Source organism: Somniosus microcephalus, unplaced genomic scaffold (genome assembly GCF_052327205.1).
Source record: "Somniosus microcephalus isolate GS21.2 unplaced genomic scaffold, FLI_Smic_1.0 scaffold13, whole genome shotgun sequence".
Classification (NCBI taxonomy): domain Eukaryota; kingdom Metazoa; phylum Chordata; class Chondrichthyes; order Squaliformes; family Somniosidae; genus Somniosus; species Somniosus microcephalus.
Genome location: NW_028225200.1, coordinates 252,507 through 278,804, shown reverse-complemented (window position 1 = coordinate 278,804; position 26,298 = coordinate 252,507). Strand labels below are relative to the sequence as shown.

The 26,298-nt window shown below is 47.6% G+C and overlaps 1 protein-coding gene across 2 annotated transcripts in view; it reads right to left on the bottom strand.

The window, feature by feature from the left end:
* The window catches only part of LOC147083933 (uncharacterized), a 54,347-nt gene that overhangs the window by 14,853 nt on the left and 13,196 nt on the right, over positions 1–26,298 (bottom strand). The window contains exon 2 of one of the 2 annotated variants that reach the window (XM_085980022.1): positions 17,685–19,169. The exons of the other annotated variant lie outside the window; for it this stretch is intronic. Coding sequence (XP_085836148.1) covers positions 17,947–18,498 — 552 coding nt within the window. The 5' untranslated portion in view covers positions 18,499–19,169 and the 3' untranslated portion in view covers positions 17,685–17,946. Of the gene's footprint in view, positions 1–17,684; positions 19,170–26,298 lie in introns of those variants that run through there. 2 annotated transcript variants of the gene reach the window in all.

The following is a 26,298-nucleotide window of genomic DNA, read 5'->3' as shown; positions in this document are numbered from 1 at the left end:
CGGCCGCCATTAGTCAGCGGCTGTCGGGAAGAGTTTTATTGCAGGTGATGGAAGTCGGTCCCTGGCCGCCTGTGTAGGTCTTTTTGTTGCAGCAGTTTGAGCTGGAGTGGAGATGGAGGAGAAGCTGCTGGGTTTTCGATGGAATCTGGAACAGTACCCATGGATTGGAGGGTAGCTAATGTTACCCCATTATTCAAAAAAGGTGGTAGAGAGAAAATGGGGAATTACAGACCGGTAAGCCTGACATCGGGAGTGGGGAAAATGCTAGAGTCCATTATAAAAGACGTAATAGCAGAGCACTTGGAAAACAGTGACAGGATCGGACAAAGTCAACATGGATTTGCAAAAGGTAAATCGTGCTTGACTAATCTACTGGAATTTTTTGAGGATGAAACTAGTAAAATAGATAAGGGTGAACCAGTGGATGTGGTCTATTTGGACTTTCAGAAGGCTTTTGATAAGGTCCCACATAAGAGATTAGCGTGTAAAGTTAAGGCACGTGGGATTGGGGGGCAAGGTATTGACTTGGATAGAGAACTGGTTGGCAGATAGAAAGCCAAGAGTTGGAATAAACGGGTCTTTTTCTGAGTGGCAGGCAGTGACTAGTGGGGTACCACATGGATTGGTCCTAGGACCCCAGCTATTCACAATATATATTAATGATCTAGACAAGGGAACAAGATGTAATATCTCCAAATTTGCAGATGACACAAAGCTGGGTGGGCGTGTGTGCTGTGAGGAGGATGCCGAGAAACTTCAGTATGATTTGGACAGGTTGGGTGATTGGGCAGAAGCATGGCAGATGCAGCGTAATGTGGATAAATGTGAGGTTATCCCCTTTGGTGGCAAAAACAGGAAGGCAGATTATTATCTGAATGGCAATAGATTGGGAGAAGGGGAAGTGCAACGAGACCGGAGTGTCCTTGTGCACCAGTCATTGAAGGTGAGCATGCAGGTGCAGCAGGCGGTTAAGAAGACAAATGGTATGTTGGCCTTCATAGCGAAAGGGTTTGAGTACAGGAGCAAGGATGTCTTGCTGCAGTTGTACAGGGCCTTGGTGAGACCACACCTTGAGTATTGTGTGCAGTTTTGGTCGCCTTATCTGAGGAAGGATGTTCTTGCCATGGAAGGAGTGCAGCGATGATTCACCAGGCTGATACCTGGGATGGCAGGAATGACGTCTGAGGAGAGATTGCGTCGATTGGGCTTATACTCGCTGGAGTTTAGAAGAATGAGAGGGGATCTCATTGAAACTTGTATAATTCTAACAGGACTAGACAGACTAGATGCAGGAAGGATGTTCCCGATGGCTGAGGAGTCCATAACCAGGGGTCACAGTCTAAGGATATGGGGCAAGCCATTTAGGACTGAGATGAGGAAGAATTTCTTCACCCAGAGTGTGGTGAACCTGTGAAATTCACTACCTCAGAAGGCAATGGAGGACAATTCATTAAATATATTCAAGAAGGAGTTAGATATATTTCTTAAGGCTAATGGGATCAAGGGATATGGGGAGAAGGCAGGGACAGGGTACTGAATTTGGATGATCAGCCATGATCTCATTAAGTGGCGGAACAGGCTCGAGGGGCCGAATGGCCTACTCCTGCTCCTATCTTCTATGTTTCTATGTTTCCCTCACTGATTGCAGCTCTTAACCAGCACCGACTTTACAAAGAAAGCCCCGTGCGGCAGCCTGGAGCTCAGGGGCCCAGGGCCCAGCGCGCAGGGGTGGATGATTGACAGGGGCCCAGGGTGTGTGCTGAGCATGCGCGGTGCGGGCCGGGCGCCTGTGGAGCAGGAGAGGGCGGGGCCATGGGGCGCATGCGCGGGGTCAGTCAGAACTCAGCGCAGCGGCTGGAGCGCTTTCTGGAGCGCGGGGGCTTGTGGGGATTGCAGCCGCCATTACTGTTGATCCTTTCAACCAACCTGTGCAGCAGCTGGGGCCTGAAAATCAGCTTCACTGCCCCTGGGCTGGGAAAGTGGGACATGAGGCAACATTCTCCCTCTTACCCCTTTCTACACTCCTTTTACAGGGTTTTTGAAGTGGAGCATTTACAGACAGGAAGCTCAGACCATGATCTGACAGAGTCGCTCTATTCATCGGGACCTGAATATCATCAGCTTCTGCACGTGGAAGGAGAGAGCAGCGATCACAGCACGGCCGGTGTGTGTCCTGTGCAGGCACAGTGTGGGCCGCCGAATAAATCCCCCTCAGAATATTACATGTTTCAATCAGATCACCTCCCATTCTTCTAAACTCCAATGTGTACAGGCCCAACCTGCTCAACCTTTCCTCATACGTCAACCCCTTCATCCCAGGAATCAACCGAGTGAACCTTCTCTGAACTGCCTCCAATCCAAGTACATCCTTCCTTAAATATGGAGACCACAACTGTGCGCAGTACTCCAGGTGCGGTCTCACCAGCGCCCTGTACAGTTGTAGCAAGACTTCCCTACTGTTATACTCCATTCCCCTTGCAATAAAGGCCAACATTCCATGAGCCTCCCTAATTCCTTGCTGTACCTACATGCTAACTTGTTGTGTTACTGTTGAATCTGTGTTGACTGCCCTGTCAGGCAGTGCATTCCAAATCCGAACCACCCGTTGCAGAAGAAAAGTTTTTCCTCCCGTCGCCTCTGGCTCTTTGACCAATCACCTTCAATCCGAGCCCTCTTGTGATTGGACCTTCCGCCATTGGAAACAGTTTCTCTTTATTTACTATTTAAAGCCTTCATGATTTTCACCGCCTATCAAATCTCATCTTGGCCTTCTCTGCTCTCAGGAGAACAACCCCAGCTTCTCCAGTCTATCCACGGAACTGTCATCCCTCATCCCTGGAACCATTCTAGTAAATATCTCTGCACCCTCTCCAAAGCCTTCACATCCTTCCTAAAGTGTGCTGCCCAGAATTGGACACAATATTGCCCTGGGGCTGAACTCGTGTTTTATAAAGGTTTAGCATAACTTCCTGGCTTTTGTACTCTCTGCCTCTATTTATAAAGCCCAGGACCCCATGAGCTTTATTAACTGCTTTGTTAACCTGTCCCGCCACCTTTAAAGAATTGAGCACAAGCTCCCTTGTAGCACCCACTTTAAAATTACACCATTTAGCAGGTATTTTCTCTCCTCATCCGAGCAAAATGTATCAGCTCACACTTTTCTGTGTTGAATTTTATCTACACTCCTTTTACAGGGTTTTAGAAGTGGAGCATTTACAGACAGGAAGCTCAGACCAAACATCACGTCAAGAACAGACAGCGTCGCTCAATTCATCAGGACCTGATTCAATCGCTCCTCCAATCTGCTGGCACCCCAGAGAGTTCACACTGATGAGAGACCTTTTAAATGTTCCGAGTGTGGGAAGAGCTTCAAAATCTACAAGTACCCAAAGAGACACCAGTGGCTACACACTGGGGAGAGCCCGTTCACCGGCTCCGTGTGTGGGAAGGGATTCACTCAGTCATCCGCTCCGATGATACACCAGCAAATTCACACTAGGGAGAGACCTTTAACCCACTCCATGTGTGGGACGGGATTAATTGCACCCTCTGTGCTGCTGAGACACCAGCTTGTCCACACCGATGTGAGACCGTTGACCTGCTCCATGTTTTTGAAGCGATTCTCTCATTCTGCCACCCTCCTGAGACACCAGTTTGTTCACAGTGATGAGAGACCGATTAAATGTTCTGACTGTGGAAAGAGATTTAGAAGGTCCCAGGATCTGAAGAGACACCAGCTGGAGAGAGCAGGAGAGATTCTGTTCACCTGCTCCGTGTGTGGGAAGAGATTCACTCGGTCCTCGAATCTGCTGGCACACCAGCGAGTTCACACTGGGGAGAGGCCGGTGAAACAGTCCGACTGTGGGAAATGCTTTCAAATGTCCCAGGAGCTGAAGGAACACCAGCTGGAGAGAGCAGGAAAGAGGCCATTCATCTGCTCCGTGTGTGGGAAGGGATTCGCTCGGTCATCCCACCTACTGATACACCAGCAAGTTCACACTGATGAGAGACTGTTTACATGTTCTGTCTGTGGGATGAGCTTTAAAAGCTCCAGGAATCTGAGCGGACACCAGCGAGTTCACACTGATGAGAGACCATTTAACTGTTCTGCCTGTGGGAAGAGCTTTAAAACCTCTGAGGCTCTGAAGGAACACCAGCAAGTTCACTCCAATCAGAGGCCATTTAAATGTTCTGTCTGTGGGATGAGCTTTAAAAGCTCCAGGAATCTGAGCGGACACCAGCGAGTTCACACTGGGGAGAGACCATTCACCTGCTCCGTGTGTGGGAAGGGATTCACTTGGTCATCAAGCCTGGTGAGACACCAGCAAGTTCACACTGGGGCGAGGCCATGCACCTGCTCCGTGTGTGGGAAGGGATTCACTCAGTCATCCCACCTACTGAAACACCAGCGATATCACACTGATGAGAGACTATTTAAATGTTCTGTCTGTGGGATGAGCTTTAAAACCTCTGAAGATCTGAAGCAACACCAGCGAGTTCACTCTGATCAGAGACCATTTACATGTTCTGTCTGTGGGATGAGCTTTAAAAGCTCCAGGAATCTGAACGGACACCAGCGAGTTCACACTGGGGAGAGACCGTTCACCTGCTCTGTGTGTGGGAAGGGATTCACTTGGTCCTCGAATCTGTTGACACACCAGCGAGTTCACATTGTTCTGTAGCGCAGGGCCCTGTAGACAGCTGGGGTGACATGAACATAGAATGGATGAATGTTTTTTAAATTCTTGTACTGCTGTTTAATCTTTAAGATTGTTCTGCTGATGATTCCCTTTGTTTCACTGTTCATAGAAACATAGAAGGTAGGAGCAGGAGTCGGCCATTCGGCCTCTCGAGACTGCTCTGCCATTCAATGAGATCATGGCTGATCATCCAAATTCAGTACCCTGTCCCTGTTTTCTCCTCATATCCCTTGATCCCTTTAGCCTTAAGAAATATATCTAACTCCTTCTTGAATATATTTAATGAATTGGCCTCTACTGCCTTCTGTGGTAGAGAATTCCACAGGTTCACCACTCTCTGGGTGAAGAAATTCCTCCTCATCTCTGTCCTAAATGGCTTACCTCTTATCCTTAGATGGTGTTACATAGAATGTACAGCACAGAAACAGGCCATTCGGCCCAACTGGTCCATGCCGGTGTTTATGCCCCACACCCACCCTACTTCAATTAACCCGATCAACACATCCTCCCATTCCTTTCTCCCTTGTGTGGCTTCCCCATAAATCCATCTGTGCTGTTCACTTCAACCACTCCTTGTGGTAACGAGTTCCCCATTCTACCACTCTCTGGGTAAAAAATTTTCTCCTGCATTCCCTCCTGGATTTATTAGTGACTTTTATATTTATAGCCACATAAATATGATGAGATTCTGTTAAGCTGACCAGTATGTAGTTGTACTTTGTCTTTTTCTGATGAATGAAACATTACTGAGCCCCTGTACCCGTGTTATGGGATGAAGTGCCAGACAAGTGAAGGCACAACGTCTGGGTGTGAATCTAATAATAACCTCATGGACCGTATAGGTGTGATAACTAGACGGTCTTGTGGTTATAGTCTGGTCACAGATGGACTAAACTCCCTGAATTAGCAGGAGTTCAGGAGGCAGTCAACAGACGGGTCCAAACAATCCCATTTCCTGAGCGCTAACCAAGCTTGTGTATAAGAACAGGCCACTTAAGCCGTTGTCAGTTGGAACAGACTCGAGAAGATCGTGCGCGAATCCACTGTACTTCTATTCTCCAGATTGAGGGAATTATCACCCGATTTGTGTTATGCAGCATCTTAATGAAGTCTGGAGAGACCATTTGTGTTCTTGTGAGCTTGATTATCTGGTATCTGAAACCCTGGGACTCCCGATCATTCGAGTCAACCTCAGTGTGTGGAAAGGGATTCCCTGGTGTATCCCACCCGCTGACACACCAGAGTGTCCACAGTGTGACTGCGGTGGGTCGATTCCACTGTTTCCGATGCCTTTAATCACATCCAGGACTGAACCATGTTAATTCAGGCAACTGGGGCTTGTTAATGTTAAGAGCCCCCAATAACTGGGCTGGATTTAAAGATTATTCCCTGTTCTCTCAGTACTAGTGAGCAGAGAGAAGCTGATGTTATAGAATCATAGAGCACAGTCGGATGCCTTTCGGCCCATCGTGCTGGTGCCGGCTCTCTGAAAGAGCGATGCAATTAGTCCCACTGCCCTGCTCTTTCCCCACAGCCCTGCAAATTTCTGCTTCTAGTATATATCCAATTCCCTTTTGACAGTTACTATTGAATCTGCTTCCACCTCCCATTCAGGCAGTGCATTCCAGATCATCACAATTCGCTGTGTAAAAAAAGTCTCCTCATTTCCTCTCTCGATTCTTTTGCCAATGATCTGAAATCTGTGTCCTCTCATTACCGACCCTCCTGCCAGTGACAACAACTTCTCCTTGTTTGCTCGATCAAAACCCCTCCTAATTTTGAGCACCTCGATCACAGCTCCACTTAACCGTCTCTGCTCCAAGTTATATTGCCATTGTTTTGTGAATTGTTGCTGTGATCGAGGTGCTGGATGTCCGTGCCTGGGGAATGGGACATTCTATCCTCGTGAGCACCGAGTGTCAGCATCCAGCAATCTCTGGTCAGGGACTGTCTTTTTAAACTGCCTCACCTCAGCTTTTTGACTACCTGATTACATTATCAAACATTTCAGAGTTTTTGCAAAGTGACCAAGGCTGAACAGATAAATGTGAGGTATTACATTTTGGTAGGAAGAATGGGGAGGTCACTTATCACTTGGAGGGTGTGAGTCTAGGTGGGGTAGAGGAACAAAGGGATCTCGGAGTACAAATACACAAATCACTAAAAGTTGCGACACAGGTTAGCAAGGCCATAAAAAAAGCAAACCAAGCACTAGGGTTTATTTCGATAGCAAAATACTGCAGATGTTAGAAATCCGAAATAACAACAGACAATGCTGGAAAAACTCAGCAGGTCAGGCAACATCTGTGGAGAGAAATTTGAGTTGACGTTTCGGGTTGGACCCTTCTTCAAAACTGGAAAGAAAAGAAACTAGATCGAAGGCAGGGCTGCGATCGGACAAAAGAATAAAAGAAACAAAAGAAGTAAAAGAGATTAGAAGCTAGACGAGATGGTAACAGGCTGGGATTGGGTGTAAAGTGTGCTGGGATTGGGTGTAAAGTGTACTGGCAGGGCAAAAGATAGCTGCCAGGTGTGAGAGAGAAACAAAAGGAAAGGGGGGGGGGGGAAAGGAGTGGAACAATTACAAGAGAAAATGAAATGGGGGCCGGGCTTATGATCTGACATTGTTGAACTCGATATTGAGTCCGGAAGGCTGCAGAGTGCCTAATCGGAAGATGAGGTGCTGTTCCTCGAGTTTACATTGAGCTTCCGTGGAACAATACAAGAGGCCAAGGACGGTGAGGTCCGAGTGGGAATGGAGCGGTGAATTAAAATGACAGGCGACCGGAAGCTCGGGGTCACCCTTACGGACTGAACGGAGGTGTTCCGCAAAGCGGTCACCCAATCTGCGTTTGGTCTCCCCAATGTAGAGGAGACCACATCGTGAGCAGCGAATACAGTATACTAGATTGCAAGAAGTACAAGTAAATCGCTGTTTCACCTGGAAGGGGTGTTTGGGGCCCTGGACAGTGGGAAGGTATAGGGGCAGGTGTTACATCTCCTGCGCTTGCACGGGAAGGTGCCAGGCGAAGGGGAAGGGCTGTTTGGGGTGATAGAGGAGTGGACTAGGGTGTCTCGGAGGGAGCGGTCCCTGCGGAATGCTGAAAGGGGAGGGGAGGGGAAGATACGTTTGGTGGTGGGATCACTTTGGAGGTAGCGGAAATGCCGGAGGATGATCCGTTGAATGTGGAGGCTGGTGGGGCGAAAGGTGAGGACAAGGGGAACCCTATTGAGTCCGGAAGGCAGTCTGCAGCCTTCCGGACTCAATATCGAGTTCAACAATTTCAGATCATAAGCCCGGCCCCCATTTCATTTTCTCTTGTAATTGTTCCACTCCTTTCCCCCCCCCCCCTTTCCTTTTGTTTCTCTCTCACACCTGGCAGCTATCTTTTGCCCTGCCATTACACTTTACACCCAATCCCAGCCTATTACCATCTCGTCTAGCTTCTAATCTCTTTTACTTCTTTTGTTTCTTTTATTCTTTTGTCCGATCGCAGCCCTGCCTTCGATCTAGTTTCTTTTCTTTCCAGTATTGAAGAAGGGTCCAACCCGAAACGTCAACTCAAATTTCTCTCCATGGATGTTGCCTGACCTGCTGAGTTTTTCCAGCATTGTCTGTTGTTACTAGGGTTTATTTCTAGAGGTATATAGAATTGAAAAGTAGTGAAGTTATGCTAAACCTGTATTGAACCTTGGTTAGACCACACTTAGAGTACTGCGTACAGTTCTGGTCACCATATTATAAAAAGGATATAGAGGCACTGGAGAGGGTGCAGAGAAGATTTACAAGGATGATACCAGAAATGCGAGGGTATGCATATCAGGAAAGGATGAACAGGCTGGGTCTCTTTTCTCTTGAAAAAAGAAGGCTGAGGGGTGACCTAATAGAGGTCTTTAAAATTATGAAAAATGTTGATAGAGTGGATCCAGAGAGAATTCGCTGCTCACGATGCAGTCTCCTCTACATTGGTGAGACCAAACGCAGATTGGGTGACCACTTTGTGGAACACCTCCATTCAGTCCGTAAGGGTGACCCCGAGCTTCCGGTCGCCTGTCGTTTTAATTCACCGCCCCATTCCCACTCAGACCTCACCGTCCTCGGGCTCTTGCATTGTTCCACGGAAACCCAGCGTAAGCTCGAGGAACAGCACCTCATCTTCCGATCAGGCACTTTACAGCCTTCCGGACTCAATATCGAGTTCAACAATTTCAGATCATAACCTCGGCCCCCATTACATTTTTATATATTTTTTATCCACCCCTTTGTTTTGGCCCTTCCCCCTTTTTCTCTCTCCCACATGGCAGCTGTCTCTCATTCTGCCAGAACACTTCACACTGCATCCATTTAATAAACATCTCGAGCCGTCTTTTGTCTCTTTACTGGTCCGATCTTCACTTCTCTTTTGTTCTTACATCCCCATTTCCCAGCCCCAAACTGGCCTTTTAATCTGTTTCATTTCCTGGGTTTCCTCTCAGTCCTGACGAAGGGTTTCGACCTGAAACGTTGACTCGATTTCTCTCTCCACAGATGTTGCCTGGCCTGCTGAGTTTTTCCAGCATTTTCTGTTGCTCAGCACACACCCTGGGCCCCTGTCAATCATCCTCCCCCGCGCCTGTGCACTGGGCCCGAGCTCCAGGCTGCCGCGCGGGGCTTTCTTTGTAAAGTCGGTGTTGGTGAAGAGCCGCAATCAGTGAGGGAAAGTGAGTTTTCCCCCAGATCCGATTGAGATCAGAGTGGGGCAGAGAATAAAGGGGAATCCAAACCTGAGAGTCCATGGATGCGGGCCCCGAGCGGAGCTTCTTCAGTTTGGCGGAGCGCACCCGTAAGACAAAGGTCCTCTACCAACCTGCCCCCGCCACACAGTGCTGCCCCCCGATTATCAAAATCCACGACAAGGCCTTGGACAACGTGGACCACTTTCCATACCTCGGGCACCTACTATCAACAAGGGCAGACGTCGACGACAAAGTCCAACACCGCCTTCAGTGTGCCAGTGCAGCCTTCGGTCGCCTGAGGAAGAGAGTGTTTGAAGACCAGGACCTCAAACTCGGCACCAAGCTCATGGTCTACAGAGCAGTAGTGATACCCGCCCTCCTGTATGCCTCAGAGACATGGACCATGTACAGCAGGCACCTCAAAGCAAAAAATAAACCCATTTCAATTTAATTTAAAATAAGACAATACTTTAGAAAATAGTATTAAATATAAAATAAATATTCACAACCTCCGCCTTTTTACTTCAGACACACCCCTCCTCCAGCATTCATCTGTGTGAAAGGCTCAGAGGGTGTGGAATTCTTAAACGCATCGAGGAGAGCTTTTTGAGCCAGCATGTAGAAAGTCCTACAAGAGAGGGGGCGGTACTGGACCATTCTAGGGAATGTAACCGGGCAAGTGTCAGTCGGAGAGCATTTTGGTGACAGTGACCATAATTCGGTGTGATTTAAGGTAGTCATGGAAAAGGACAAAGATGGACCAGAAATAAAGGTTCTAAATTGGGGGAAGGCCGATTTTAATATGATAAGGCAGGATCTGGCCAAAGTGGACTGGGATCAGCTACTTGTAGGAAAATCCACATCGGAGCAATGGGAATCTTTCAGAAAGAAAATAGAGAGAGTACAATGGCAACATGTTCCCGTAAAGGTCAAGGGTGGGACCAACAAGCCCAGGGAACCCTGGATGTCAAGGGACATACAAGAATGGATTAGGAAAAAAAGGGAGGCTTTTGGCAGATACAAAGGACTAGAAACAGTGGAAGCCCTAGAGGAGTATAGAAAGTGCAGGGGGTACTTAAAAAAGCAATTAGGAGAGCGAAGAGGGGGCATGAAAAATCACTGGCGGGCAAAATAAAGTATAAGTATATTAAGGGCAAGAGGATAACCAGGGAAAGAGTCGGGCCCATTAGGGACCAAAGTGGCAATCTGTGTGTAGAGCCAGAAGATGTGGGTGAGGTTTTAAATGAATATTTTGCATCTGTGTTCACTATGGAGAAGGACGATGCAGGCATAGAAATCAGGCAGGGGGATTGTGATATACTTAAATTAGTATTGCGAGGGAGGAGGTACTAGTGGTTTTAGTGGGCTTAAAAGTGGATAAATCCCCAGGCCCAGACAAGATGTATCCCAGGCTGCTGTGTGAGGCAAGGGAGGAGATTGCAGGGGCTCTGACACAAATTTTCAGAACCTCTCTGGCCACAGGGGAGGTGCCAGAGGACTGGAGGACAGCTGGCGTAGCACCATTATTCAACAAGGGTAGTAGGGATAAACCAGGAAATTACAAGCCAGTGAGCCTAACATCAGTGGTAGGGAAATTATTGGAAAAAATTCTGAGGGACAGAATTAGTCTCCACTTGGAGAGGCAAGGATTAATCAACGATAGTCAGCATGGCTTTGTCAGGGGGAGATCCTGTCTAACCAATTTGATTGAATTTTTCGAGGGGGTGACTAGGTGTGTGGATGAGGGTAGTGCAGTTGATGTGGTCTACATGGACTTCAGTAAGGCTTTTGACAAAGTCCCACATGGGAGATTGGTCAAGAAGGTAAGAACCCATGGGATCCAGGGCAATTTGGCACATTAGATCCAAAATTGGCTTAGTGGCAGGAGGCAGAGGGTGATGGTTAAAGGTTGTTTTTGTGACTGGAAGCCTGTGTCCAGTGGTGTACCGCAGGGATCAGTGCTGGGTCCTTTGCTGTTTGTAGTGTACATTAATGATTTAGATATGAATGTAGGAGGTATGATCAGTAAGTTCGCAGATGACATGAAAACTGGTGGAGTGAAGCCTCAGGCTACAGGACGATATAGACGGATTGGTCAGATGGGCAGAAAATTGGCAAATGGAATTTAACCCTGAAAAGTGTGAGGTGATGCATTTTGGGAAGACTAACAAGGCAAGGGAATACACAATGAATGGAAGGATCCCAGGAAGGACAGAGGATCAGAGGGACCTTGGTGTGCATGTACATAGATCCCTGAAGGCAGCAGGACAGGTAGATAAGGTGGTTAAAAAGACATATGGGATACTTGGTTTCAATAGCCGAGGCATAGAATATAAGAGCAGGGAGGTGATGATAGAGCTGTACAAAATGTTAGTTAGGCCACAGCTGGAATACTGTGTGCAGTTCTGGTCGCCACACTATAGGAAGGATGTGATTGCATTGGAGAGGGTGCAGAGGAGATTCACCAGGATGTTACCTCGGCTGGAGCGCTTCAGATATGAAGAGAGACTGGACAGGCTGGGGTTGTTTTCCTTAGAGCAGAGAAGGCTGAGGGGGGACCTGATTAAGGTGTACAAAATTATGAGGGGCATAGATAGGGTAGATAGAAAGGAACTTTTCCCCTTAGTAGAGGGGTCAATAACCAGGGGGCATAGTTTCAAGGTAAGGGGCAGGAGGTTTAGAGGGGAATTGAGGGAAAACTTTTTCACCCAAAGGGTGGTTGGAATCTGGAACTCACTGCCTGAAAGGGTGGTAGAGGCAGGAACCCTCACAACATTCAAGAAGCATTTAGATGAGCACTTGAAACGCCATAGCATACAAGGCTATGGACCAAGTGCTGGAAAATGGGATTAGAATAGACAGGGCTTGATGGCCGGTGCGGACACGATGGGCCGAAGGGCCTCTTTCTGTGCTGTATAACTCTATCACTCTAACTCTGAGCCGAAGTTCCTCGAGCTGCAGACACTTCTGGTCACCACACTTTAGGAAGGATGTGAAGGCCCTTGAGTGGGTGCAGAGGAGATTTACCAGAATGGTTCTGAGGATGGGGGATGTTAGCTCCAAGGACAGGTTGGAGAAGCTGGATTTGTTTTCATTAGGGCAAAGGAGGTCGAGGGGTGATTTGATAGAGGTGCACAAGATTATGACGGGTTTGGATAGGCAAGACGGAGAAAGGCTGTTCCCACTAGTTGATGGTGCAAGGACTAGGGGACACAGATTTAAGGTTTTGGGCAAGAGATACAGGGGGGATGTGAGGAAAAACCTTTTTACGCAGCGAGTGGTGAGGACCTGGAACTCGCTGCTGACGGAAGTGGTGGAAGCCGAGACACTCAATGTTTTCAAGGGGAGACTGGATAGGCACTTGAGGGAAATAAACTTGCAGGGCTACGGGGATAGAGCGGGGGAGTGGGACTGACTGGATTGCTCTACAGAGAGCTGGCAGGGACTCGATGGGCCGAATGGCCTCCTTCTGTGCCTCTATGACTCTATGTGGTTGCTGTGGATCACACTGGGGTCCACCAGCTCCCACATGCTACAGCTGCAACACATCACCTGCCCGGCCATCTCTATTGTATTTTATTTAACTAATTAGGTTTTCAAGTTTTGAAATAACCAATTGTCTATTAATAGTTTTTAATCTAGGTAATAACCTTGTTTAATTTATTACATTTAGCTATATGCTTTAGGTCTTTACTGTAACTTAGCCCACAGTCCTAATTAAACCCGAGTTGTTTATATTTTTTCACGTATCAAGCAGCCCCTCTTACCCCCACCTCATCGAATTCACTCACTCACCCAATTCCCGAGTTAAGTACTCTGTAGACGCAGTACTCCGTAGAACTGGACTCCGTGCTACTTACCTCCCAAACATTTCTCCTTCCACACTCAAAAGGCCGATGAATTTCAGGTCCTGATGAATGGAGTGACTCTCTGAGATCTCGATGTGAAGTTTGGTTTGAGTTTCCCCGTCTGTCAATCCTGCCCTTCTCACAGCCGGTGAAAGGAGTTTCCAAAAGCCATCACTGAGTCCAGGACAGAAATTGACAACATTCTCCCCCAGCAACAATTCTCTTGTCCTCACCCAATCACGTTCCCTTAGCAACAAGGTATTGAAACTTCTTTTATACATTATAGCAAAATATTACACACAGGTGTCTTCAACCAATCTCGCTCCCCCAGCAACAACTCCCCGGTCCTCACAGGATACTAGTTTGGCAACATAAAATGAGATGGAACCTTCCAGAACTTTGGGCACTTTTTAATGGTTAATTACAAAATGGGCAGTTTTGCAGCTACCAATTACTGTAACTCATCAATACACACAATTCTGATTCATCGACTTTGCATCATAGAATAGTAGAATTACATTAATACATCCAAAGGGCTTCCAGCAAATAGTTTGCAGAAGGCTGCACCACTGAATAAATGTGAAATATTTAGTGTTTCCCACATTCAGTAACTGTTAATTTTATTTTGCCTCATTTGAACACATTAATCTGACTGGCTGAAGGGCACTGATGTAATTTGATTGGAGGCCTTCTATCAATTATCTTGCCTACCCTCAATCTGGCAAGAAACTACTTAAAAATGTCAACTATTCCTCAATTCAATTAATGTCAAGCACAATGGTTTTAATGGGAACAGACACAAACAGTTAATTCCTGCCCCTTGCCCACCACAACAGCACTTAGACACACTATGGGGAATCCTCATGGGACAAAGATGGAAGCTTTGTGAATTTAACACAAAATGAGGGCAGCGAATGTTGTAAAGCCTAAGGGGGAATTACAGTTTGTGTCCCGAGCTCAGCCGCCCCCTCTTAAGCTGAGTTTGTTTTGTCTTGTTTCTTATTTACAAGTTCACTTCTTACAAGACATTCTTTTATTCTTTATGTTGCTGCTTTAAGCGAAATAATTTTCACCCTAACAGATATGTACTTGAAGTGCCGTAACCTACAAGGCTGCGGACCAAGTGCGGGAAAGTGGGATTAGGGTGGATAGCTCTTTGTCGGCTGGCACGGACAAGATGGGCCGAATGGCCTCCTTCTGTGCTGTGAATTTCTATGATTCTATGATTCATTGATCATCCCATTCCCAAGCTGACTCTGTTAACACCTCAGACGAGCCGTCCCACGTAGGGTGACTCCCTCAACCTGTTCTCCCGGCTACAGAACCAGTTTGTCTCTCTCAGGAATGCCCAAGGCTCTGTTGTCTGGGCACCAACTCACTCGTGACCTCACACGTTGCAACAAGTCTGCTGCCTGAGCAGTTTGCAGTGTTATTAGGTCTGTAGGTCTCTTAGCAACCACATCCCTTATCGAGGCAAAGGGCTCATCTCCTGACTTTGGGTGTTATCATTCCAAACTTCAGAATTCTCTGTCTTTTAGCTTCAATCTGTCTGTGTCCACCCAGTGACAACACTGAGCTCCTCCCTCCAACCACTGACACTCACCCTCTTGCTGAGAAAGAAAGACTTGCATTTATATAGCACCTTTCACAACCTCAGGATGTCCCAGAGCGCTTTACAGCCAATGAAGTACTTCTGAAGTGTAGTCACTGTTGTAATGTAGGAAACGCGGCAGCCAATTGGTGCACAGCAAGCTCCCACAAACAGCAATGTGACAATGACCAGATAATCTATTTCAGTGATGTTGATTGAGGGATAAATATTGGCCCCAGGACACCGGGGAGAACTCTCCTGCTCTTCTTCAATGTAGTGCCATGGGAGCTTTTACATCCACCTGAAAGAGCAGACGGGGGCCTCGATTTAACATCTCATCCGAAAGACGGCACCTCTGACAGCGCAGCACTCCCTCAGTACTGGAGTGTCAGCCTAGATTTTTTTGCTCAAGTCTCTGGACTGGGACTTGAACCCACGACCTTCTGACTCAGAGGTGAGAGTGCTGCCCACTGAGCTAAAGTGCCTGGAGCTAAGCCAGCTGGGATACTTGACATAGGATTACATCGGATATACGGCACAGAAACAGGCCATTCGGCCCAACCAGTCCATGCCGGTGTTTATGCTCCACTCGAGCCTCCTCCCGTCTTTCCTCATCTAAATCTATCAGCATAACCCTCGATTCCCTTCTCCCTCATATGCTTGTCTAGCCTCCCCTTAAATGCATCGATACTATTCGCTTCAGCCACTCCCTGTGGCAGCGAGTTCCACATTCTCACCACTCTCTGGGTAAAGAAGTTTCTGCTGAATTCCCTATTGGATTTCTTGGTGACTATCTTATATTGAGGCCTCTAGTTATGCTCTTCCCCACAAGTGGAAACATTCTCTCTGTATCCACTCTATCAAAGTTTTTCATAATTTTAAAGACCTCTATTAGGTCACCCCTCAGCCTTCTGTTTTCAAGAGAAAAGAGACCCAGCCTGTTCATCCTTTCCTGATATGTATACCCTCGCATTTCTGGTATCATCCTTGTAAATCTTCTCTGCACCCTCTCCAGTGCCTCTATATCCTTTTTATAATATGGCGACCAGAACTGTACGCAGTACTCTAAGTGTGGTCTAACCAAGGTTCGATACAGGTTTAGCATAACTTCACTACTTTTCAATTCTATCCCTCTAGAAATAAACCCTCGTGCTTGGTTTGCTTTTTTTATGGCCTTGCTAACCTGTGTCGCAACCTTTAGTAATTTGTGTATTTGTACTCCGAGATCCCTTTGTTCCTCTGCCCCACCTAGACTCGCACCCTCCAAGTGATAAGTGACCTCCCCATTCTTCCGACCAAAATGTAATACCTCACATTTATCTGTTTAGTCTTGGTCAGTCTGTAAAAACTCTGAAATGTTTAATAATGAAATCAGGGAGTCATAAAGCTGAGGTGAGGCAGTTTAAAAAGACAGTCCCTGACCAGAGATTGCTGGATGCTGACACTCGGTGCTCACGAGGATAGAATGTCCCATTCCCCAGGCACGGACATCCAGCACCTCGATCACAGCAACAATTCACAAAACAATGGCAATATAACTTGGAGCAGAGACGGTTAAGTGGAGCTGTGATCAAGGTGCTCAAAATTATGAGGGGTTTTGATCGAGCAAACAAGGAGAAGCTGTTGTCACTGGCAGGAGGGTCGGTAACGAGAGGACACAGATTTCAGATCATTGGCAAAAGAATCTAGAGAGGAAATGAGGAGACTTTTTTTACACAGCGAATTGTGATGATCTGGAATGCACTGCCTGAATGGGAGGTGGAAGCAGATTCAATAGTAACTTTCAAAAGGGAATTGGACATATACTAAAGGCAGAAATTTGCAGAGGTGTGGGGAAAGAGCAGGGCAGTGGGACTAATTGCATCGCTCTTTCAGAGAGCCAGCACCAGCATGATGGGCTGAAAGGCATCTTACTGTGCTCTATGATTCTATAACATCAGCTTCTCTCTGCTCACTAGTACTGAGAGAACAGGGAATAATCTTTAAATCCAGCCCAGTTATTGGGGGCTCTTAACATTAACAAGCCCCAGTTGTCTGAATTAACATGTTTCAGTCCTGAATGTGATTAAAGGCATCGGAAACAGTGGAATCGACCCACCGCAGTCACAATGTGGACACTCTGGTGTGTCAGCAGGTGGGATACACCAGGGAATCCCTTTCCACGCACTGAGGTTGACTCTAATGATTGGGAGTCCCAGGGTTTCAGATACCAGATAATCACGCTCAGAAGAACACAAATTGTCTCTCCAGGCTTTATTAAGAGCGCTGCATAACACAGATCGGGTGATAATTCCCTCAATCTGGAGAATAGATGTACAGTGGATTCGCGCGCGATCTTCTCGAGTCTGTTCCAACTGACAACGGCTTAAGTGGCCTGTTCTTATACACAAGCTTGGTTACCGCTCAGGAAATGGGATTGTTTGGACCCGTCTGTTGACCGCCTCCTGAACTCCTGCTAATTCGGGGAATTTAGTCCATCTGTGACCAGACTATAACCACAAGCCCGTCTGGTTATCACACCTATACGGTCCGTGAGGTTATTATCAGATTCACACCCAGACGTTGTGCCTTCACTTGTCTGGCACTTCATCCCATAACACGGGTACAGGGGCTCAGTAATGTTTCATCCATCAGAAAAAGACAAAGTACAACAACATACTGGTCAGCTTAACAGAATCTCATCATATTTATGTGGCTATAAATATAAAAGTCACTAATAAATCCAGGAGGGAATTCAGGAGAAACTTCTTTACCCAGAGAATGGTGAGAATGGGGAACTCGCTACCACAGGGAGTGGTTGAGGTGAACAGCACAGATGGATTTATGAGGAAGCCACACAAGGGAGAAAGGAATGGGAGGATATGTTGATCGGGTTAATTGAAGTAGGGTGGGTGTGGGGCATAAACACCGGCATGGACCAGTTGGGCCGAGTGGCCTGTTTCTGTGCTGTACATTCTATGTAACACCATGAACAGTCAAACAAAGGGAATCATCAGCACAACAGTCTTAAAGATTAAACAGCAGTACAAGAATTATAAAACATTCATCCATTCCATGTTCATGTCACCCCAGCTGTCTAAAGGGCTCTGCGCTACAGACCAATGTGAGCTCGCTGGTGTCTCAGTAGGTGGGATGACTGAGTGAATCCCTTCCCACACATGGAGCAGGTGAATGGTCTCTCCCCAGTGTGAATTTGCTGGTGTGTCAGTAGGCTGGATGACCGAGTGAATCCGTTCCCACACACGGAGCAGGTGAATGGTCTCTTTCCTTCTTTCTCCAGCTGGTGTCTCTTCAGGCCCTTCGAACATTTAAAGGTCTTCCCACAGTCAGAACATTTAAATGGTCGCTCCTCAGTGTGAACTTGCTGGTGTACGCTCAGATTCCTGGAGCTTTTAAAGCTCATCCCACAGACAGAACATGTAAATGGTCTCTGATCGGAGTGAACTCGCTGGTGTTCCTTCAGAGCCCCAGAGGTTTTAAAGCTCTTCCCACAGTCAGAACATTTAAATGGTCTCTCATCAGTGTGAACTCGCTGGTGTCTCAACAGGTTGGAGGGCCGAGTGAATCTCTTCCCACACACGGAGCAGGTGAATGGCCTCTTTCCTGCTCTCTCCAGCTGGTGTCCCTTCAGCTCCTGGGACATTTGAAAGCTTTTCCCACAGTCGGAATGTTTCACTGGCCTCTCCCCAGTGTGAACTCGCTGGTGTGCCAGCAGATTCGAGGACCGAGTTAATCTCTTCCCACACACGGAGCAGGTGAACAGAATCTCTCCTGCTCTCTCCAGCTGGTGTCTCTTCAGATCCTGGGACCTTTTAATTTTCTTCCCACAGTCAGAACATTTAATCGGTCTCTCATCACTGTGAACAAGCTGGTGTCTCAGGAGGGTGGCAGAATGAGAGAATCGCTTCAAAATAACGAAGCAGGTCAACGGTCTCTAATCCGTGTGGACAAGCTGGTGTCTCAGCAGCACGGAGGGTGCAATTAATCCCTGCCCACACACGGAGCGGGTTAAAGGTCTCTCCCTAGTGCGAACTTGCTGGTGTATCATTGGAGCGGATGGCTGAGTGAATCCCTTCCCACACACGGGGCCTGGGTTTCCCCCAGTGTGGGGCCACTGGTGTCGCTTCATGTATTTGTAGATTTTGAAGCTCTTTCAGAACATTTAAAAGTTCTCTCCCCTGTGTGAACTCACGGGGGTGCCAACAGATTGGAGGAGCGACTGAATCAGTTCCTGATGAATCGAGCGACTCTGTCAGATCTTGACATGATGTTTGGTTTGAGCTTCCTGTCAGTAAATGCTCCACTTCTAAAACCCTGTAAAAGGAGTGTAGAAAGGGTAAGTGGGGAAGCAGGAATTTTTTTTGGCTTATTTTGCCTCAAAGAACAAACAGGGTCGAGCCGGTCCCACTGGTGTCCAGCCATGCCCACAATAACCAGCAGGCCAGAAACAGCCCAATCCACCTCACTGACTTGGCCCTGAAGTCAAATCAAGTCTCATCAACGTCTCATCAAATGACATCCTTTGTGACTGTGACAAAGGTAAACTATCTCTACTCGTCCTTCTTGACTTGTCTGCAGCCTTTGACACGGTTGACCACTCCATCCTTCTCCCAACGCCTCTCCACCGTCGTCCAGCTGGGTGGGACTGCACTCGCCTGGTTCCATTCTTATCTATCTAATCGTAGCCACAGAATCACCTGCAACGGCTTCTCTTCCCGCTCCTGCATCGTTACCTCTGGTGTCCCCCAAGGATCTATCCTTGGGCCCCTCCTATTTAGAGTCATAGAGTTGTACAGCACAGAAAGAGGCCCCTCGGCCCATCGTGTCTGCGCCGGCCATCAAGCCCAGTCTATTCTAATCCCATTTTCCAGCACTGGGTCCGTAGCCTTGTATGCTATGGCGTTTCACGTGCTCATCTAAATGCTTCTTGAATGTTGTGAGGGTTCCTGCCTCTACCACCCTTTCAGGCAGTGAGTTCCAGATTCCAACCACCCTCTGGGTGAAAAAGTTTTTCCTCAAATCCCCTCTAAACCTCCTGCCCCTTACCTTGAATCTATGTCCCCTGGTTATTGACCCCTCTACTAGGGGAAAAAGTTCCTTTCTATCTATCCCCCTCATAATTTTGTACACCTCAATCAGGTCCCCCCTCATCCTTCTCTGCTCTAAGGAAAACAACCCCAGCCTGTCCAGTCTCTCTTCATAGCTGAAGCACTCCAGCCCAGGTAACATCCTGGTGAATCTCCTCTGCACCCTCTCCAATGCAATCACATCCTTCCTATAGTGTGGCGACCAGAACTGCACACAGTATTCCAGCTGTGGCCTAACTAGCATTTTGTACAGCTCCATCATAACCTCCCTGCTCTTATATTCTATGCCTCGGCTAATGAAGGCAAGTATCCCATATGCATTTTTAACCACCTTATCGACCTGTCCTGCTGCGTTCAGGGATCTATGTACATGCACACCAAGGTCCCAGTGGATGTGGTGTATTTGGACTTCCAAAAGGCATTTGACAAGGTGCCACACAAAAGATTACTGCACAAGATAAAAAATCACGGGATTGGGGGTAATATAGTGGCATGGGTGGAAGATTGGCTATCTAACAGAAAATAGAGAGTGGGGATAAATGGTTCATTCTCGGGTTGGCAATCAGTAACTAGTGCTGTTCCGCAGGGGTTAGTGCTGGGACCCCAACTCTTTACAATCTATATTAACGATTTGGAGGAGGGGACCGAGTGCAACATATCCAAGTTTGCCGACGATACAAAGATGGGAGGGAAAGCAGTGAGTGAGGAGGACATAAAAAACCTGCAAAAGGACATAGACAGGCTAAGTGAGTGGGCAGAAATTTGGCAGATGGAATATAATGTTGGAAAGTGTGAGGTTGTGCAGTTTGGCAGAAAAAATCAAAGAGCAAGTTATTATCTAAATGGAAAGAAACTGCCAAGTGCTGCAGTACAAAGGGATCTGGGGGTCCTGGTGCATGAAACACAGAAAGTTAGTATGCAGGTACAGCAGGTGATCAGGAAGGCCAATGGAATCTTGGCTTTTATTGCAAGGGGGGTGGACTATAATAGCAGGGAAGTCTTGCTGCAGTTATACAGGGTATTGGTGAGGCCACACCTGGAATATTGCGTGCAGTTTTGGTTTCCATATTTAAGAAATGATATACTTGCTCTCGAGGCAGTTCAGAGAAGGTTCACTCGGTTGATTCTGGAGATGAGGGGGTTGACTTATGAGGAAAGGTTGAGTAGGTTGGGCCTCTACTCATTGGAATTCAGAAGAATGAGAGGCGATCTTATCGAAACATATAAGATTGTGAGGGGGCTTGATCGGGTGGATACGGGGAGGATGTTTCCACTGATGGGTGAGAGTAGAACTAGGGGGCATAATCTAAGAATAAGGGGCTGCCCTTTCAAAACTGAGATGAGGAGAAACTTCTTCACTCAGAGGGTAGTAAATCTATGGAATTTGCTACCCCAGAGAGTTGTGGAAGCTGCGACATTAAATAAATTTAAAATGGAGATAGACAGTTTCCTAGCAGATAAGGGAATTAGGGGTTACGGGGAGAGGGCAGGGAAGTGGACGTGTCTAGATTCGGATCAGCCACGATCCTATTGAATGGCGGAGCAGGCCCAAGGGGCCGTATGGCCTACTCCTGCTCCTACTTCTTATGTTCTTATATAAGAATTAAGTCCCTCTGATCCTCTGTCCTTCCTGGGGTCCTACCATTCATTGTGTATTCCCTTGCCTTGTTAGTCCTCCCAAAATGCATCACCTCACACTTATCAGGGTTAAATTCCATTTGCCACTGTTCTGCCCATCTGACCAATCCGTCTATATCGTCCTGTAGCCTGAGGCTTCCCTCCTCGCTATTTACCACTCCACCAATTTTCGTGTCATCAGCAAACTTACTGATCATACCTCCTACATTGATATCTAAATCATTAATGTACACTACAAACAGCAAGGGACCCAGCACCGATCCCTGCGGTACACCACTGGACACAGGCTTCCAGTCACAAAAACAAACTTCGACCATCACCCTCTGCCTCCTGCCACTAAGCCAATTTTGGATCCAATGTGCCAAATTGCCCTGGATCCCATGGGCTCTTACCTGCTCATCTAAATGCTGCCCCTTGGCGACATCATCTGAAAACACAGCTTCAGTTTCCACATGTACGCTGATGACACCCAGCTCTACCTCACCACCACTTCTCTCGACCCCTCCACGATCTCAAATCCGGTTCTGGGTGAGCAGAAATTTTCTCCAATTAAATATTGGGAAGACTAAAGCAATTGTTTTCAGTCCCTGCCACAAACTCTGTTCCCTAGCCATTGACTCCATCCCTCTCCCTAACATCTCTCTGAGGCTGAACCACACTGTTCACAACCTTGGTGTCATATTTGACCCTGAAATGAGCTTCCGAACACATATCCGCAGCATAACAAAGACCGCCTATTTCCACCTCGGTAACATGGCCCGTCTCCAGCCCTGCCTAACTCATCCGCTGCTGAAACCCTCACCCGGGCCTTTGTTACCTCAAGACTCGACTATTCCAACGCACTCCTGGCTGGCCTCCCACATTCTACCCTATGTAAACTTGAGGTGATCCAAAACTACCCGTGTCGTAACTCAACGCCAAGTCCCGTTCACCCATCACCCCTGTGCTCACTGACCTACATTGGCTCCCGGTTAAGCAATGCTTCGATTTCAAAATTCTCATCCTTGTTTTCAAATCCCTCCATGGCCTCGCCCCTCCCTATCTTAGTTATTCCCTTCAGCCTCACAACCACCCGCCCCCCGCGATAGAATCACAGAAAAATTACAGCACAGAAGGAGGCCATTCAGCCCACCTTGTCCGTGCCGGCCGATTATGTGCTATCCACACTAATCCCACTTTCCAGCACTTGGTCCGTAGCCTTGTAGGTTACGGCACTTCAAGTGCATATCCAAGTACTTTTTAAATGTGATGAGAGTTTCTGCCTCTACCACCCTGTCAGGCAGTGAGTTCCAGACCCCCACCACCCACTGGGTGAAAACATTTCTCCTCAACTCCCCTCTAAACCTCCGACCAATTACTTTAAATCTATGCCCCCTGGTTGTGGACCCCTCTGCCAAGGGAAATAGGTCCTTCCTATCTCGGCCCCTCATAATTTTCTACACCTCAATCAGGTCTCCCCTCAGCCTCCTCGGTTCCAAAGAAATCAACCTCCCCCCCCCCCCCCCCCCAGACATCTGCGTTCCTCCAATTCTGCCCTCTTGAGCATCCCTGATTATAATCGCTGCACCATCAGTGGCCGTGTCTTCTGTTGCCTCGGCCCTGAGCTCTGGAATTCCCTCCCTGAACCTCTCCGCCTCTCTTTCGTAGAAAATAGGAGCAGGAGTCGGCCATTCGGCCCCTCGAGCCTGCTCCGCCATTCAATGAGATCATGGCTGTTCAAAACCCACCTCTGTGACCAAGCTTTTGGCCATCTGCCCTAATTTCTCCTTCTGTGGCTCGGGGTCACATTTTTCAATGTCTTACAATACTCCTGTGCAGCGCCTTGGGATGTTTTCCTACGTTAAAGGTGCTATAGAAATACAAGTTGTTATTGTTCTCATTGTTGGAGGTGGGCTCGGAACAGGCCCCGCCCCCCTCCCCCTACTCCGCATGCGCCGCTCCAAGGTGAGCGCAGGCTCTGAACAGGCCCCGCCCCCTCCCACAACTCCGCATGCGCCGCTCCAAGGTGAGCGAGGGCTCTGAACAGGCCCCGCCCCCTCCCACTACTCCGCATGCGCCGCTCCAAGGTGAGCACAGGCTCTGAACAGGCCCCGCCCCCCTCCCCCTACTCCGCATGCGCCACAGGGCCCCGCTCCCGAAGATGAGCCGCTACCGCGCCTGCGCAGGGCCTCGCATTCTGGGTCGGCCGGGGCAACCGCGAGAGTCTGGATCACCAGCGGAAAGTGGGTTTTATGAGGTTTTTTTTATATATAGCGGAGAGAAGCGCGGGCGGGGAGAAAAATAAAAAGAAAATACAAACCGGACCGTCCCGGCACCGAGCGGAGCGGATTGAGCGGCCGCAGCCCCTTGTCTTCTGCAGGGAGCCGGACTGGGGCACGTGATCAACTCCACGGCGGTGACTGACGGGAGTTCCGACCAATAGGGAGAGAGCGGGCGGAGCTTGGAGGACTGAGGTGGCGACGGGTCCTCCAACCAATCGGGAGTGATTGAAGGGACAGTGTACAGGAAGCTTTACTCTGTATCTAACCCGTGCTGTACCTGCCCTGGGATTGTTTGATGGGACAGTGTACAGGAAGCTTTACTCTGTATCTAACCCGTGCTGTACCTGCCCTGGGATTGTTTGATGGGACAGTGTACAGGAAGCTTTACTCTGTATCTAACCTGTGCTGTACCTGCCCTGGGAGTATATAAAAAGAAAAAGGGTGGCTAAAATGAATGTTGGTCCCTTAGAGGACGAGACCGGGAAAGTAGTAGTGGGGAACATGGAGATGGCAAAAACGCTGAACAAATATTTTGTATCAGTCTTTACAGTAGAGGACACTAAAAATATCCCAACACTGGACAAACTGGGGGCTATGGGGGGGGGGGGAGGAGCTAAACACGATTAAAATCACTAAGGAGATGGTACTCGGTAAGATAATGGGACTTAAGGCGGATAAATCCCCTGGACCTGATGGTTTACATCCTAGGGTCTTGAGAGGGGTAGCGGTGGGGATTGTGGATGCATTGGTGGTAATTTTCCAAAACTCCCTGGATTCAGGCAAGGTCCCAGCAGGTTGGAAAACTGCTAATGTAACACCCTTATTTATAAAGGGAGGTAGACAAAAGGTTGGAAACTATTGACCAGTTAGCCTAACATCTGTGGTTGGTAAAATGTTGGAGTCCATTATTAAGGAAGCAGTAACAGGATATTTGGATAAGCATAATTTAATCGGACCGAGTCAGCATGGTTTTATAAAGGGGAAGTCATGTTTGACAAATTTGCTCGAATTCTTTGAGGATGTAACAAACAGGGTGGATAAAGGGGAACCAGTGGATGTGGTGTATTTGGACTTCCAAAAGGCATTTGACAAGGTGCCACACAAAAGATTACTGCACAAGATAAAAAGTCACGGGATTGGGGGTGATATACTGGCATGGGTGGAAGATTGGCTATCTAACAGAAAACAGAGAGTTGGGATAAATGGTTCATTCTCGGGTTGGCAATCAGTAACTGGTGGTGTTCCGCAGGGGTCAGTGCTGGGACCCCAACTCTTTACAATCTATATTAACGATTTGGAGGAGGGGACCGAGTGCAACGTATCCAAGTTTGCCGACGATACAAAGATGAGAGGGAAAGCAGCGAGTGAGGAGGACATAAAAAACCTGCAAAAGGACACAGACAGGCTAAGTGAGTGGGCAGAAATTTGGCAGGTGGAATATAATGTTGGAAAGTGTGAAGTTATGCACTTTGGAAGAAAAAATCAAAGAGCAAGTTATTATCTAAATGGAGAGAAACTGCAAAGTGCTACAGTACAAAGGGATCTGGGGATCCTGGTGCATGAAACACAGAAGGTTAGTATGCAGGTACAGCAGGTGATCAGGAAGGCCAATGGAATCTTGGCTTTTATTGCAAGGGGGATGGAGTATAAAAGCAGGGAAGTCTTGCTTCAGTTATACAGGGTACTGGTGAGGCCACACCTGGAATATTGCGTACAGTTTTGGTTTCCATATTTAAGAAAAGATATACTTGCTCTCGAGGCAGTTCAGAGAAGGTTCACTCGGTTGATTCCGGAGATGAGGGGGTTGACTTATGAGGAAAGGTTGAGTAGGTTGGGCCTCTACTCATTGGAATTCAGAAGAATGAGAGGCGATCTTGTCGAAACATATAAGATTGTGAGGGGGCTTGATCGGGTGGATGCGGGGAGGATGTTTCCACTGATGGGTGAGACTAGAACTAGGGGGCATAATCTTAGAATAAGGGGCTGCCGTTTCAAAACTGAGATGAGGAGAAACTTCTTCACTCAGAGGGTGGTAAATCTATGGAATTTGCTACCTCAGATAGCTGTGGAAGCTGCAACATTAAATAAATTTAAAACACAGATAGACAGTTTCCTAGCTGATAAGGGAATTAGGGGTTACGGGGAGCGGGCAGGGAAGTGGACGTGAGTCTAGGTTCAGATCAGCCAAGATCCTATTGAATGGCGGAGCAGGCCCGAGGGGCCGTATGGCCTACTCCTGCTCCTACTTCTTATGTTCTTTTTCTCTTCACATATCTGTAAAATCTTTTACAGTCAGTTTTTATGTTCCCTGAAAGCTTACTCTCATATTCTATTTTCCCCTTCTTAATTAATCCCTTTGTCCTCCTTTGGTGAATCCTAAACTGCTCCCAATCCTCAGGTTTACTGCTTTTTCTGGCCAATTTATATGTCCTCTCCTTGGATCTTATGCTATCCCTA